This window comes from Pyrus communis, chromosome 7, assembly GCF_963583255.1.
Source record: "Pyrus communis chromosome 7, drPyrComm1.1, whole genome shotgun sequence".
NCBI lineage: Eukaryota > Viridiplantae > Streptophyta > Magnoliopsida > Rosales > Rosaceae > Pyrus > Pyrus communis.
In genome coordinates this window covers 2,265,537-2,281,112 of record NC_084809.1, presented here as the reverse complement: position 1 = coordinate 2,281,112, position 15,576 = coordinate 2,265,537, and the positions used below count along the sequence as shown (strand labels likewise).

General features: G+C 36.3%; 3 protein-coding genes and 1 long non-coding RNA gene across 5 annotated transcripts; 2 read left to right on the top strand and 2 right to left on the bottom strand.

Annotated features, from left to right (window-relative positions):
* Nucleotides 1-2,191: 2,191 nt before the first annotated feature.
* On the bottom strand, nt 2,192-4,675 carry LOC137738707 (isoflavone reductase homolog). Its single transcript, XM_068478181.1, has 4 exons — nt 4,325-4,675; nt 3,850-4,090; nt 3,501-3,704; nt 2,192-2,488 (listed from the first exon to the last, which is right to left on the bottom strand). Exons 1-4 carry the CDS (start codon nt 4,652-4,654, stop codon nt 2,322-2,324), a joined length of 942 nt encoding a protein of 313 aa, XP_068334282.1. The 5' UTR covers nt 4,655-4,675; the 3' UTR covers nt 2,192-2,321.
* A 3,297-nt stretch (nt 4,676-7,972) lies between these two features.
* LOC137741121 (uncharacterized) lies at nt 7,973-9,195 on the top strand. 2 transcript variants are annotated; one of them, XR_011069217.1, is made up of 2 exons: nt 7,973-8,208; nt 8,556-9,195. It is a non-coding gene; the product is annotated as an uncharacterized lncRNA (long non-coding RNA). The 2 variants fall into 2 exon arrangements; XR_011069218.1 differs by having other exon boundaries at nt 8,529-9,195.
* Nucleotides 9,196-10,232: 1,037 nt separating this feature from the next.
* LOC137740854 (pentatricopeptide repeat-containing protein At3g28660-like) lies at nt 10,233-12,339 on the top strand. Its single transcript, XM_068480660.1, has 2 exons — nt 10,233-12,022; nt 12,146-12,339. The coding sequence occupies exon 1, from the start codon at nt 10,300-10,302 to the stop codon at nt 11,797-11,799; it is 1,500 nt and encodes a 499-aa protein (XP_068336761.1). The 5' UTR covers nt 10,233-10,299; the 3' UTR covers nt 11,800-12,022; nt 12,146-12,339.
* A 17-nt stretch (nt 12,340-12,356) lies between these two features.
* On the bottom strand, nt 12,357-14,088 carry LOC137740856 (uncharacterized). The gene is made up of 3 exons (XM_068480663.1): nt 13,353-14,088; nt 12,976-13,267; nt 12,357-12,652 (listed from the first exon to the last, which is right to left on the bottom strand). The coding sequence occupies exons 1-3, from the start codon at nt 13,938-13,940 to the stop codon at nt 12,639-12,641; spliced, it is 894 nt and encodes a 297-aa protein (XP_068336764.1). The 5' UTR covers nt 13,941-14,088; the 3' UTR covers nt 12,357-12,638.
* Nucleotides 14,089-15,576: the final 1,488 nt, after the last annotated feature.

Genomic DNA, 15,576 nt, shown 5'->3' with positions numbered 1-15,576 from the left:
ATCAAATCATCACGACTTTATTACCCAACTATACTCTAGATAATTAAATATATTATTAAGAGACAATTATTATGATAAAAATCATAATATTATTGCTCAATAATAATTGAAAATCATTTCAACCACTTTGTCGTTCAACGGTCTAAAATCCTGCTTATTTAACGGTCTCGATTACTCGAACCAATGATGTAAAATCGGGTCCAAACAAATACTAAGGCTATTATAGGTAATTTCATATGCCGTCACCATTTATGTGCGAAAGTATACCCAACTCAAAGGCTCTTCTAACGTCCTCTCAGAATTTCTAAGTGACCATAGTGAGAATGTCACATATGGAGGAGGAAAGAAGTGGAGGCAGTGGCATTGACCTCTCCAAGATCAGCCTTAGGCCGTTGGAGATTTCCAACGTTGACGATTTCATGGTGTGGGTTTCCCATTAGAAAGTGCCTCGCTTGTGCACATGAGAAGATTATGACAACAAAGAAAAAGGTCTAGACTATATCAAGAATATCGATACAAAACATCCTTGGTTCAAGGCAATTTGCCTTGACAACAGACCAATTAGTGTCATTTTCGCGACCCTCAATTTGGGCAATGACTGGTGTACAGGTGAACTTGGCTATATTCAAAGAGTGGACACATTTGGAGAGACTTGAATCCCTTATTGACATGGAAAATGTGGGGTCTCAGAGTGCTTGAAAAGGTAGGGTTTATGAGAGAAGGTATGCTGAGAAAGTATTTTATTCCTCCTATTTGTACATATATATGCTTAATACTCCTCATACTGCCTTTAGATTAAATAATGTACTCCATGCTCCTATGATGAAATTCAATCTTCTTGCTGCCTGTCATATTTTAAAGGAAAAATTAGTATCCGGTCCCTAATTACTAGTGTTCATTGACTGAAATCTTATTAGTTTTCAAAATTTAATCCAAGTCTCTAGCATTAATGTAATAATGAATTTACATGTCAGTTACATATTTTTTTAAAATAAAAATTAATAATTGATTTAGGATTTTAATACTCACACCTTTATTAAACTCCTAACTAATTTTCAATTCAAAACATTTCCAAAATAAATAAAAAATTAGAATAAGTTTGTATCCATTAGCTTTTTATAAATTGTTTCAATTTTTTAATCTTATATGCACCCATTCATGTAATTTTTTTTTTTTCAAATTTTTAATCTTAAAATGTACCCATTCTTATATAAAATCTATTCAATTTTTTTCTAATCCATTTTTAAACTCATATGGGTACATTCTTTTCTTTTCATTTGAGAATGTATCCATGTCAAGTTTAATTGAAGAAATTTACTAATTTTATTAAGCTAATATCTATTACTTTTTTTGTGTGGTTTTGAAGAATGTACCCATGTTATGGTACAATAATTGTTTTTGTTAATTTTGATGAATGTACCCATGTTTATATATACACACACACAATAGTATAATTTATATTTTAATATTTTTAATCCCACAGATTACGAGTTTTTATTTAAAATCTCATTAATATAAACAACTCAAATTTTAATTTTTAATTTAAAAAATATAGTAACATACATAGAAATAAATTATCACATTAATTTCAGGGACTTCGATAAAAAATTGAAAACCAACAAGATTTCAGGAATATTGATAGCTAGGGACCGCATTTAAAGTCTTCCAGATTTAAAAGATAATTATTGTTCTTAAACCCTTGATTCTGGGGAGTTTTAACGAAAATGCCACAGTACTATTTACTTTAACGAAAAACCATATTTTTACACTAAAAAGTTAATCCTAGTACTATTCACTTTATCCTTTATTTTGTCTTTATCATTAAAACTCAAAGTTTAAGCCATTTTCATTAGTTTTCCTTTGATTTTGATGCATCTGAAATTAAGATCGCTCAAGGGATGATGCTTTTTAGGCGGCAGTTAGTCATGGTTTATATCCATTTCAAGGCCTTCCCCCAGTATCAACAAACATCTCATTCTGTTTTAATCGGTAATAAAGCATCTGTACAGCTATTGCACAAGAGGTTTGGACATCCCTCTACTGCTAGTTTTAGAAAAATAGTAAATAGAAATAAGCTTTCTCACAGCGGTGAGAAGTTTGTCAATTTCTTTTGTTTTTGGTTGTGCTATTGGCAAAAATCACAAAAGCAAGGCAAGGCTTGTGACCAAAGGTTATCCTCAGAAGCTTGGTATTGATTTTTTCGGAGAGATATCTAAAGATGGACGATTAGATAATTGAAATACAATATGTAATGAACTCTACAAGAGTGTCCCTCGAAAAAGTTTTGAGAAACTATTAAATAGTTGTTTTTTTTCTTTTTCTCATGCATATATTTTTATGTATTCATCTAAACGTGTATATTTCACGTCAGGATAAAGCTTTGAAGCTTCTTCTTCTCCTTCTTCCCCTATTTCAAAGTTCGTCAGATCGCCTTCATAAAAAACTTGGTAGAAATGCGCCACTCGTACCTGGCCTGCATAGTCCATACCTGAAATATGACATTCAAATCGAGATCAAAATCAAACTAGCATATGATTAAATAATTAGAAAACTTCATTCTAATCCTTAGCAAAGATGACTTATAGACTAAAACCATGAGTAAGATCAAAATATAATTTTAGTCCCTTGATACATTAATAACCTCATTTATCAATTACATTAGCATTTTTTAATTATTTCTCTTTTTCTTCCTAATCTTAATGTATTAATTTTATTTCATTATAATTATAATTTTTATTTCATTTATCATAATATATTTTGTTGTAAACATTTAGATAAACTAATTTTTGTTATACAATATATTTCGATGTACTTTGTCTTCTTCATTTAGGTACATTAAATTCTATATAATACATTTCGGTGCGTACATTTAGGTACATATATTTCGATACAAACATTTAGGTACATTAATTCAATATAATACATTTTGGTGCATACATTTCGGTACACACATTTAGGTACATTAATTTAATATAATACATTTCGGTGCATATATTTCAATATATACATTTTGGTACTAACATTTAAATACATTAGTTCGATATAATACATTTTTATACATACATTTAGGTACATTAATTGAGTCTTTTAAATTTGAAGAATGTTAAATAAAATTAATAAATTAAAAAAAAACTTTTTTTGGTCAAAAAATAAATTAAAATTTGTATATTAATAAATTTAAATATTTAATGGAAGACATTAAATAAAATGCATATTAATTATTTTGAATTAAGGACACATCAATGTACTATATTCAATATGTAATTTGACATCAAATTTATTTTAAATTTCAATATTCTTGAAGAATTAAAGTTAAAAGACCCCTTAAATAATTATATAGAAATTTAATGTGTCGAACAATTAAATCCTTTATGAGATTGATCTACGATGTTAACCACATAAATTTACCCATCGGGTAGCCTTTGAGCCACAGGCCCACAAGCTAGGGTTTCATGAACTAAGTTAGTAATTTTCTTTAATTATTCCGCATAATTAAATACCTTTCATAGAAGCAAGAAAGTCTTGTTTAGAAATGGTGATCTGTTGTAGTTTCCTGCCCATAACATTTTCCCACATTTCAACCAATTCTTTATGAGTGACTACGTTCTCAGGTGGACGAATGTACAATGTTTTGTTCAATGTTCGCAGATCATCTATAGTCTTAATCGTGTATGTTGCGATGTCATCTTCATCCACAATAGTCACTACACAATAAATGGAAATCATCAACGAAGGCGATTAGTTCTACGTCGTTTAAAATTAAACCAAAACCATATAGATATGTAGAAACTTATATGATATATTATTAGTTTGAGCGTTTTCCTGATTGTAAACTTAATTAATATGTACCTTTTGTGTTACCATCTCCATAGATAAGCACTTTTTCCTTTGGAGGAAGGACTGTCCCCAGCTGCGCAAGGTTGCCACCAAAATAACCCGCAAAGGCGAAACCACATACATAAGTGAAGGGGATTTTAGCATCTTGTATGGCCTTTCTCACAACCATTTTATCATCAAATGTAACTCTTCCTGGTTCAATTGCATGTCCCATGCGTGCTGGGTCGAGACCGAACTCTGATGGTAAGAAACGCTGCACACACACACACAAAAAAAAAAAAAAAAGCAAGGGAAGAAAAACAGAGAAAACTACAATGAGGTCATAATTATTCTGTGTTCAATTTTCAAAAATTGAAGGGTACAAAAACTAAAAACTTAGTTGAAATAGTTATCATACATACTCTAAATTTCAAAATATCACCATTTTTTGCACAAAGTGGACGGAAATATTACTAGTCCATAACTAGCGAATTAGTGGCATACGTACCTTAATATTCCCGGCTTCTTTGATAGCTTCAACAAGTTTGAGCTGCAACAAAATGTTGTGACTCCGAATATGCGCCCCAGACATGGTGCAAATGACAACATCGACAAGCTTGACGGCACGAACAAGGCTTTGGAAATCAGAAAATGAACCCTCCACGAGGTGAGCCCCTTCCTTCTTGAAGGACAAGAGCATCTGCAACTTCTCAATATCAAGGCCGATCTCTGGCCTTTGAAGGACATATGTTGGGTGACCTACGGCAAGGCTTGCCCTAACAACCCTTCTCCCTACGAACCCAGTACCACCTACCACAAGAACTTTGCTCATTCCCATGCCAACTAAATACTACTTCTGTTTGCCTCTTGGTTTGTTTTTCTTGCAAATATTAAGGAAAGAGTAGCTCTATATATAGTAGTTGAACCCATGGAGCTAGACTGAACAACAATGAGTCTGACAAATTGTAGGTCCTAATTTCAACTGGGAAAGGGATCCCTCTCCGGATACGTTCCTCCTAATCCAAAAGATCAAGGAATCTGGATTATTGAAATTTAATCTAACGGCTATAAACAGGAGCTCATTTTAAAAGTTGAAATAATTTTAACCCTTGAATCAAATTTCAATGGTTCAGATCCTCTGATTTGGTGAATTAGAAAAAAAAAGATCCGAAAATGATCAATTTGCTTTCAACTAGGTAGTTGGTTAGGTCGTAAAACTCCAAGGACATTTAGGATAAAACTTAAATTTCATTAAAATATTATGTTATTTTATCATTTAATTTATATAATTTAGTTTAAAATTTTGATTTTCCTCAAATTATCCTATATATATAGACCTAGGGTATCTGTATTTGCTGACCCATGGGAAATTAGATTTTGATACATATACATGTTTTCGTTGAAGGAGAAGGATTCTCTCCTCTTCTAATCTTTCTCATATTTTCTTTCCTCCTAATTTGAACAGTTACGGTTTAGCCACATCAGCATCTTATATTGATTTTTTTATAGAGACAAAAGACAAAAAACAATATGTGAGAGTAGGGAAGGGAAGGAGATGAGAATAAGCGGGGAGAGAATTCTACTCCATTATTAATTACTTTTTTGGCGAACTTTTGTATTATGATATTATTGTATGGATTTGGATCCTCTCCTAGCATAGATTTCGTGTCCTCCTCATCAAATAACACGGGCCTTTGGATTTTGATCTAACGGTTACAAATAGGGAGTTCTTCTAAAAGTTACAATAATTATAACCATTGGATCAAAATCCAATAACGCGTATTATTTGATGAGTAGGACTCAGACCCTCTGCTCGGATCCAAATCTTTATTGTATTAGGTACTCAATCAAATCAAGTGTCTTATTAATTACTTTTTTGGCAAACTTTTGTATTATGATATTATTGTATTGGACAAGGATTGTCTGTCCTCCTGTGCTCTCGTGTTTTGTGTGGTCACAGTTAAGTTACGTTAACATTTTATATTGTTTTTTTATAGAGATAATAAGACAAAAATGAATAGTAATATCAAATGTTGACATGGCTTAACCGTGACCACATAAACAGAAGAGCACTGGAGGGCACTGTAAGTGAAAAGACAGCCAATCTTTGTCCTATTGTATTAGGTACTCGATCAAATCATGTGTATTATTAATTACTTTTTTCAGGGAGAATGATCTACTATTGTGTTGCTAATGAGAAAGGAGACGTTGAGGATTCATCGGAAGAGTTTTCCTTCCCATTCAAGGGTAGTGAGGTAGAAGGGTTGAAGCAAAAGTTGAAGGAAGAAGCCGGATTGGAGGAAATTGTTGTGTGTTCACGCAATCTCTGATTGGAAAACTTTATCCCCTTCGCTTTCATCTTCCGCCAAACAACCACTATATGCATATCGTTGTTGCTCCGTCATCGTCCAAAGGTTAGAATTGTTTCAAAGGGTTTTCATGTTTTCGTCTTGGTAATTCTAAAATGTTTGATGTCTGATTCCAAAAAACTTACTGGAACAAAAGTATTTCGTACCAAATTTGTCAATCACATTGTTAAACACCTCTATCACAGATGTGCAATTTACACAGAACCAACCTATATAAGTGCGTTTCACCTCTGTGAGAGACGTGATCGGTGAATGTGATACATGCGTGTTTCTTAGGTGATACATATATAACGAAAATGTATGTTTATTCCTTGTTTCGTTTTATACTTGTGGTTTAACTATGATTGTCTTCCGCCCTTCAGCAGGAAGTGAGTCTTGACTGATTTGCAAAACCTGTTTAACAACATCAGATACCTTCTTGTTCATATTCTGTACATTCAGCTTCAAACCTGCTCAAATTTGCGAGTATAGATAGGAAAGGAAGTAGCACATCGTGCAGAAGAAGCAAGGAAACCCCTTCGCTTACAGAGGCAGATTGTCTTCCTGTTACCGTGTCTTTCTTATCCTCTCCTATTAATACGATCACGGTTAAACTATGTCAACTTAACCGTGATCGCATAAATAAAAAAAGATAAGAATGACACGGTAACAGAAATGCAGTCAATCTGCCTCCATTGATAATACACCTGATTTGATTGAGTAGCTAATACAATAATCTCATAATACAAAAAGTTCACCAAAAAAGTAATTAATAATACACCTGATTTGATTGGAGCTCCAGAGCTCTAGATTGATCAAAATCCATTGGGTTCTGCCACATTCCACGTATCTTAAGTCTTTTTCAAAAATTATTTAATGCGTACGAAGTATGGATCGAAGCATTTCGTGTCATAACAAGTGAAAATAAATAAATAAAAAATTCATCAATTTATATTATAAAACGTTAAAACTCACATTAAGAAGTTGACAATTCAAAACCACCCAATACAAATAATAATATTTACAATTATTTCAACTTGTTATCAATACATTAACGATAATATTGATAAAAACATATAATATAATTGAATTTCCGACGTATTTTAATATGTTATCAATTCAAAACCACGCCAAGGTGAAGCTCATCGGCACTCCTCCTGTATATTCGATTTTACAGTACGCCACTGCAACCGTTTGCTACGGAGAAGCAAAACATGGTAAGGTGGGATGACGTGGCACGAGTCAATTAGAAAGAGCGTGAATTGACGATTTCATCCCTGGATTTAATTGGAGTCAAAAGGTCCTTGAACCATTTTCCTCTATACTTCAAGGTACCGTTTGGTACGTGGGACAAGACGGAACGGAGTGGAACGATACGTTCCGTCCCACGTTTGATGCACCTAAAACGGGTAGATCGCATTGTTCCACGGGACAAGTTTTGGATGAATTTTCGTTCTACCTTATCCCCTGGAATGACTTGTTTCGCATCCGTGGAACACAAAATTATAACATTTTAAGACAAAAATGCCCCTCTCCCATTGTTTATTTCCTCAGATCTCAACCTCTTCGTCTCCTTTTTCTTTCTCCTCCATTCCATCCGAGCCCTAGTTTTCCATGACATCTCTCAATATTCAAAAAATGGGGAAGCCATCCAAAGGCAAGAAATTTGATAATTTGGGGAAGGGAATGGTCACCCCCATACAAATCGCCTTCATTGTCGACCGATACATCTGCGACAACAACTACTCGGTAACCCGCTCTCTTTTCAGAACCGAAGCTTCGTCCCTCATTGCCAAATCGGCGATTTAAGAGGTACCCACTTGATTTTTCCCGACGATTTGTTTGAAATCAATCTGAAAGATTTCTTATTTGTCTGATTTGGGATTTGAGTTTTTCTGTTTTTTGCAGGCTCCGAAGAGTTTGCTGAGCATGATGAACACTTACAATGCCGGCGGAAGCCCCGCAATCTCTGCACCTCCGGCTGTGGCTCTGAAGTCGATGCTTATGGCTACTCTGTCTCATTCGTCTAATGGATTCGCTACAGGTACAATCCTAAGCCTCCCCGTCTGGTTGTTTGCTTTTTGTTTGAAAAAATTGCCTAAATGAATTGAGAAATCATGTGGAAGTTGCATGTTTAGTGAGCTTATATGCTTCAACTTGAACTCGTAGACTATACATTTTTTTGCCTTAACTAGTTATTTGAACCATTGATGGCTACAATATACAATTGCAGGTAATATCTTATTGTTTTTGTTTGTGTTTGAGAAATTTGTTGCATTCATTGAGAATATAATGAAAGTTGTATGTGACTTTTGAGAGCTTAGATGCTTTAACTATCTAACTGTTTCTGGGAATGACTATTAGGCTGACATGGTACTGGAATTCCTACAGAAGATTTCAAATCGTGTTAACAACTCAACAACTTAAGAGTTGCTGTATCATTAGATAACACATGGTGCACTGCTATTTTATTAGCTCAAATGATAGGAATTGTATTATTTAGCATTACACAATGGGTTTAGTATGGATGTTGAAGTGATTGATGTCGAAGGAATGGTGCATCGTGGAATGGCGGAGAAATGATTGGCTTTAATCATTATACAATGCTCGTGCTCAATGGGTACCTGTGTATTTCTGGGATTCCTTTTTTGATGCTATATCTCCCAATCAAAAGTACGATGGCTCCTTTTTTGAAGGCTATGTGAATTAACAGACCACATTACCATTGTTCTTTAGGCAATATGAAAGAGCTTTGGAGAACTGGTTTGAAAGGAAAATGGAACCAGACTTTTCTGATTGTGATTTGTGTAGTTTTTCTATTTTATTATTACTTACCAATGCTCTTTGCTTTTCGTTTTATAGGTCTCCATGTATGTTGTTGCAACACATTAGGTCTGTTGGCATTGTAGGGATATTAGTTAGTTCGTTAATAGCTTATGAGTGAAGCAAAGAATACTTGTATAAATAACAAGAACCTCTCTCTGTAATTCATTCACTGTTCAAGGAATACAATCTTTAGTCATTCAATTTCTCTCTCTAAATTATCTGCCATTGTTTTTCGTCTTGCTTTTTCTGCAGTCTCCAAAAGCTAATCATGGTATTGTTATGTGTTCAAATATGAACAAGTTCAAAAAAAAAAAAAATGTCTCGTCCCGTCCCATGCATAAACATTGTACCAAACAACAGACAGAATAGGGGTAAGTTAGTCATTCAATCTTTTGGTTCCGTTCCGTCTAACGCGTACCAAACGCAAAACGAAACAACCGTCCTGTTCCGTCTTGCGCGTACCAAACATAACACAGAACCTCTGTTTCGTCCCGTCCCGTCCCATTCCGTTTCGTCCAGTCTCGTCTGCGTACCAAATGGTACCCAAAGGTTTCGATCCAATCTAAACCACCAATTTTCTCTCGGCTAATGCTAACGAGACTAAATTTGTAAATAAAATTTACAAAGTAAATGATGTGTCATTAATATGAATAAGAACATTTATTAATGCTTAAGTCATAATTCAATCATCAACTTTCATGACATTTAGTTTACAAATTTTATCTATAAATTTAGTCTAGATCTACGTAAATCAACATTTAAATCATAATGCAATCATCAACTTTCATGTCAATTAGTTTATGTCACTGAATACTATGGTTTGGTGGTATTCCTCTCCACTTGGAAAGTGAAAGGTCTTAGGTTCGAATCTCATAGATGGCGAATTCGATACCAAATTAGGTTGTCAATTGTGTAGTTTAGCTGAACTCATTTCCCTTTATGTAAAAATATCGATGTACTCAAAACAAAAACATATTATTTAGTTTACAAATTTTGTTTCGCTAACATTATCCTATCGTAAATTTTTATTTTTAATAAAGGATATTATTTACACGGAGAAGGGGTAGGCTTAGCCTCACAATAGGCTAGCAATAATATGGTTCAAATTCATCTTTGGCGAGAATCAAATATAAGATGTCTCATTTACATATAAAGAGAAATACTATTAAACCGTAATGCATCCTATCGAAAACTTTAAAGCTATTCGATTTAATAGTCTATCAGTTTGAGTTGTAGGGACGTCCTTGCTTCGCCCCCTACTCGTGCATGCATACTTTCTGTTGGCAATTTCTTAAACACGTAGAAGCGCATGAGCCAACTCCTCTATACTACACAGGCATGGAGCCGCTGCATGTATTTAGCACAACGCTGCACCAGCATGCTCAATCTCCGAGCCACCCACGCCGTCTTCGTCACCTCCGGCGTCCACCTCAACACCTACGCCGTCAGCAAACTCATCGCCTTCTGCGCATTATCGGACTCCGGCAACCTCCCGTACGCGTCTCTTCTCTTCGAACAAACCCAGACCCCCAATTTGTACATATACAACACTCTCATTAGAGCATATTATCGTAGTTCTGAGCCCCATTTGGCGATGTATTACTTCCATTTGATGTTAAAACAGAGCGGCTTAGAACCCGATAACTATACGTTTAATTTTGTGATACTGGGTTGCGTGAATTGTTCTTGTCTAGTTTCGGGGAAGGAAATTCACAGTTGGGTGGTGAAAAATGGGTTGGTTTTGTTGGATGCTCATATTCAGACGGCGCTTGTTAGATTGTACGCTGCGTGCAAGGTTTTAGATGATGCCCGGAAGCTGTTTGATGAAATTCATCAGAGAGATGTTATACAGTGGAATGTTCTTGTGAATGGGTATTTGAAATGTGGGTTGGCTTCCGAAGCTCTGGAGGTTTTCCGGGAGATGTTGGTATGTGGGTTTGAGCCTGATGACTTTTGTGTTGCTACAGGGCTCGCGGCTTGTGCTAATCTGGGGGCTCTTTGGCAAGGGAAGTGGATTCATGAGTGCGTTAAAAGGAGGAAAGAGTTGAAGTCAGACGTGTTTGTTGGGACTGCGCTCGTAGATATGTATGCCAAGTGTGGTTGTATTAATTTGGCCGTGGAAACCTTTGAGAGAATGTCAAAAAGAAATGCAGTCTCGTGGGCAGCCATGATTGGAGGTTTTGCAGCACACGGATATGCAACTGAAGTGTTTCATTGCTTGGATAGAATGCAGGTGGTGGATGGCCTCAGGCCTGATGGGGTGGTCCTTCTTGGAGTGCTAATGGCTTGTACTCATGCAGGTCTCCTCGAGAAGGGCAAGTCTCTGCTCGAAAACATGAAAACTCAATATGGGATTGTGCCAAAACATGAGCATTATAGCTGTGTTATAGACTTGCTCTGCAAGGCAGGTCAGCTAGAAGAAGCACTTCAGCTTATTAGAAGAATGCCCATGAAGCCACTTGCTTCTGTCTGGGGTGCTTTACTGAGTGGGTGCCGAGTCCATAAGAATGTTGATCTTGCAGAGCTTGCTGTTGAAGAACTTCTACAGCTAGAAAATAAGGACGGCGAAGAAGAAGCTGGTGCTTATGTTCAGTTATCAAACATTTATTTGGGTGCACGGAGAAGTGAAGATACAGTTAGGATAAGGAAGATGATCGGTGAACGAGGAACCAATAAGACACCAGGATGCAGTATGATAGAGGTGGATGGAAAAGTTAATGAGTTTGTTTCAGGAGATGTATCACATTTACACCGAGCACAGATATGTGCTATGCTAGAGCTGATATCTGCTGACTTAATTCAGGATTGAAGGGTCTGCATACCTATTGTTAACACGTCTGGTCCTTCTGGATTGCGAATCATCAAGGATTATGACTTCTCGTTGCCCGTCGGTACTTGCCATAAATTGTTGCTGCTCAAATGTTCTCTTCAAAGTTTCAAGCTTTGTGAGCTTCGCTTGCCACTAGGTTATGTCTAAAGATGCATAGATTGATTGGGAAATATCCTCATCACTCTGAATGAGGCAGAAAAGGGTGCGTGAAATTCTTTCCTACGGACAGTTACATCCTGCATATCTTATTCCATGTTATTAACCCTCTAACCCACAAGCATTTGGATGAAATAATATTTATAATTTGGAGATAAAATCTTTGCAGGATTCGGTTCTAGGATAACGAAGTTGCTGTCGATCACCACCTGCAATGAAGACTAGTATGTCAACCCAAAAAAAAGGTTGCCGGTAAATCTGCTTCCTTAGTTTTTCTTATCATGGAAACGTTAGTAGAGTTGCTAGCACCATAACACAATTTCCTGATGTCTCAGCTCCATGAATTGTATCTTGTATTTCTAATGAGATTAAAGATGAATTGGCTGCATTTGTATTCAACTTACTGATTTCAGTTATACACTTCAACCTCACATTAATTAGACTTGTTTTTTGTTCTCATACATCAAGAATATCGAAAATTGAATAGAGTAATTCCATCAGGCCTGGGTAAAAAATCCGCTAACAACGTTTCCTTGCTTCTTTTGCATGATGTGCTACTTCCTTTCCTATCTATAATCGCAAATTTGAGCAGGTTTGGAGCTGAATGTACAGAATATGAACAAGAAGGTATCTGATGTTGTTAAACAGGTTTTGCAAATCAGTCAAGACTCACTTCCTGCTGGTGAAGGGCGGAAGACAATCATAGTTAAACCACAAGTATAAAACGAAACAAGGAGTAAACATACATTTTCGTTAAATATGTATCCCCTAAGAAACACGCATGTATCACATTCACTGATCACGTCTCTCACAGAGGTGAAATGCACTTATACAGGTTGGTTTTGTGTAAATTGCACATCTGTGATAGAGGTGTTTAGCAATGTGATCAACAAATTTGGTACGAAATACTTTTGTTCCAGTAAGTTTTTTGGAATCAGACATCAAACATTTTAGAATTATCAAGACGAAAACATGAAAACCCTTTGAAACAATTCTAACCTTTGGACGATGACGGAACTACAATGATATGCATATCGTGGTTGTTTGGCGGAAGATGTAAGCGAAGGGGATAAAGTTTTCCAGTCAGAGGATTGCGTGAACACACAACAATTTCCTCCAATCCGGTTTCTTCCTTCAACTTTTGCTTCAACCCTTCTACCTCACTACCCTTGAATGGGAAGGAAAACTCTTCCAATGAATCCTCAACGTCTCCTTTCTTATTAGCAACGCAATAGTAGATCATTCTCCCTGCATCTTTCTTCGGCGAATCATGATCAAATGACTCGCTTGACTGCGTTTAAGAACAAACAATAAGAAGCCAAAAATATAATTAAACTTGATAATCATAGAAGTCATATTTGTTAATTAAAACCAACCTGGTGTTTGGAAGCTCTCGGCGTCCTAAGCTCAATCTTAGATGGAGATGTGGGTTCTGAAGGTGCTGAAGACTTCGAAGGCAATGCATCTGGTTGTGGAGGAGGGGGTTTCGCCACTGGGTGACGTTCCGGAGATTCAACCCGAACCTCTATAACATCTACATCCCACAGAACCCAATCCTGTTTTGCAGTTCTTTGAGGGATATCATGGGTGACAGAGTTTCTCCAAGGCGGTACGCCCCCATTTGCGCGCAAGAACTGGCCATAGGGCGTCCTGAGCCGGACCTGATATCCTTCTTTTACAGGCTCCCATTCAAGGGAAGAATCTAATCTCTTTGGCAGTGTTTGCAGAACTTTCTTGCCTCGCAATCCAAGACGGTATGGCATGCTAGAGGCTGTTAAGTACTTGCCATAACAGCTTTTGAACCGTAAAGTGTTTGCATTTTCGACAAACTCCACCATCCATTTGGCATTCTTTGCCGTGCCTTCGCGATCTTGGAAAACAGTCTCTTGATCCTCGTCTGCTAATAGATATTTTCCGTGGTGGCTCCGGAAGCGTACTGATCTGGCTTTTTTGAAGAACTCCATATATATGTAGTTCTAGGAAACAATAAGACCGATCAAGTACTGTGATTAAGCACATAAAAACATCAGAGAGATCGATTGAACAAAATGTACAGCGTTAATTGTCAGAAATACGGATTTTCGATTGTATTTTCGTCTTAAATTTTCAATGCGTTTTGTACCCTTGAACTAAAAACGGGAAATGATATGAAGTAAGTTCGCGCCTTGCATTATGTGTTTGTGAAGGGGAAAGAATTGGAGGCAACGGTTGAGAGATGTTGAGGAAATTGAGGAAACTATATATATCTTTTTCTATTACAAAAAAGAAGTTCTCTTAGTTGAAAAAGAATTATAAAAAGAGGAGTAACAAACATGTATGATTTTCCCCTGTACAAAATGAGGTGCGTAAAAAGCTTATCAGCGGCTAACGAGGCGGTTAAAAAGCATATTAATAGTTAAGGGGTTATGAATTGTTGATACGTTTTATTCTGTACAACTAATGTTAGCATTCTTTTTTAAATGTTTAGTTGAAAGCAGTTAATCAGCGATATTAATGAGATTTTTTATCTAAAAAAAGAATTGTAATAATGATGAAACTACAGTCAATTTCCTTAATAGCTAATCAATTTTTGGAAATTTGTTTCAGCTAAACACAAGAACTTTGCTGAAATCCAAAATTTAATTGGAGGATTTTAGCTTCATTTAATAGAAAAAGTAACACATTATGCAAAATCCAATTGATTGGTGATAGTGCGTGTGGTGTAAAAAAAAAACATATATATATATTGTCAAGAAAATTGCAGAAAAAGAAAATTCCAAGCTCCTCCAATTTCGTTCTAGATCGAATGGGCACTTCGCACTTATCGATTCCAATATCGCACCTAAGAGACTGCATCCACAAATTAGAGGAAAACAGTGGTAATAGCCAACCCACGAGTAACAGAGCCAACAAACACATAGAAGGAGTAGTGCAAACATCTGAGCTGAAACTCTACGCACTTTCTGAAAAATACGAGACAAGTCGCGTTTAAGATGAGTAGTTGCAGACATAGATTGATGTTGGACCGAGGGAGAGGAGAGGACTTTAACGAGTGAGGATGAAGAAACTGAGCCAAGTGGGAAGGGTGGACATTGGAGTGATGACTGATGAGAATCATAGTGCATGGGCCGGAAAGAAACGAATTTCAGAGTTAAGGATTTTGAAATCTAAGGCAAAAGGGAGTGGAGGAAGGGGAGATCTGAACGGAGATCAGGGAAAACGCTGAGACAAAAGCTCAGAAAGGAACCTTATAACACAAAAGCTCACAAGTGAAGGGAACGACGAGGGGATGGGGAGGGAAAAAGGCGGGTTGCCAACTTGCCACCGACCCCAAGCCAAGGGCAGGGGCCGGCGGCTTGGGAATAGTTCTGTGTATTTTGCTCTAGGGTTAGGCGAGAGAGAGAGAGAGAGAGAGAGAGAGAGAGAGAGAGAGAGAAGCCTGCTATTTGTTGCGTGTGTGTAAATATATAACTTATTCTATTTTGTAGATAGAAGATCATCTGATCATTCATACAAATCATGCAAGTACAACCCTAATTTTCTTGCATACATATCATATTTCCTAATTAATAACCCCAAACTCCAACGTCATGTTATGTATTTTTTTTATCCGAATCCGAT

Excerpts from the sequence above, each read along its gene's own strand:
- LOC137738707 (XM_068478181.1), bottom strand. The coding sequence starts at position 4,654 with ATGGGAATGAGCAAAGTTCTTGTGGTAGGTGGTACTGGGTTCGTAGGG. Across the intron at positions 4,091-4,324 it reads AAGAAGCCGGGAATATTAAG|CGTTTCTTACCATCAGAGTT; the intron begins GTACGTATGCCA and ends GTGTGTGTGCAG. Across the intron at positions 2,489-3,500 it reads CTTTCTTGCTTCTATGAAAG|GTATGGACTATGCAGGCCAG; the intron begins GTATTTAATTAT and ends GTCATATTTCAG.
- LOC137740854 (XM_068480660.1), top strand. The coding sequence starts at position 10,300 with ATGAGCCAACTCCTCTATACTACACAGGCATGGAGCCGCTGCATGTAT.
- LOC137740856 (XM_068480663.1), bottom strand. The coding sequence starts at position 13,940 with ATGGAGTTCTTCAAAAAAGCCAGATCAGTACGCTTCCGGAGCCACCAC. Across the intron at positions 13,268-13,352 it reads CGAGAGCTTCCAAACACCAG|TCAAGCGAGTCATTTGATCA; the intron begins GTTGGTTTTAAT and ends TCTTAAACGCAG.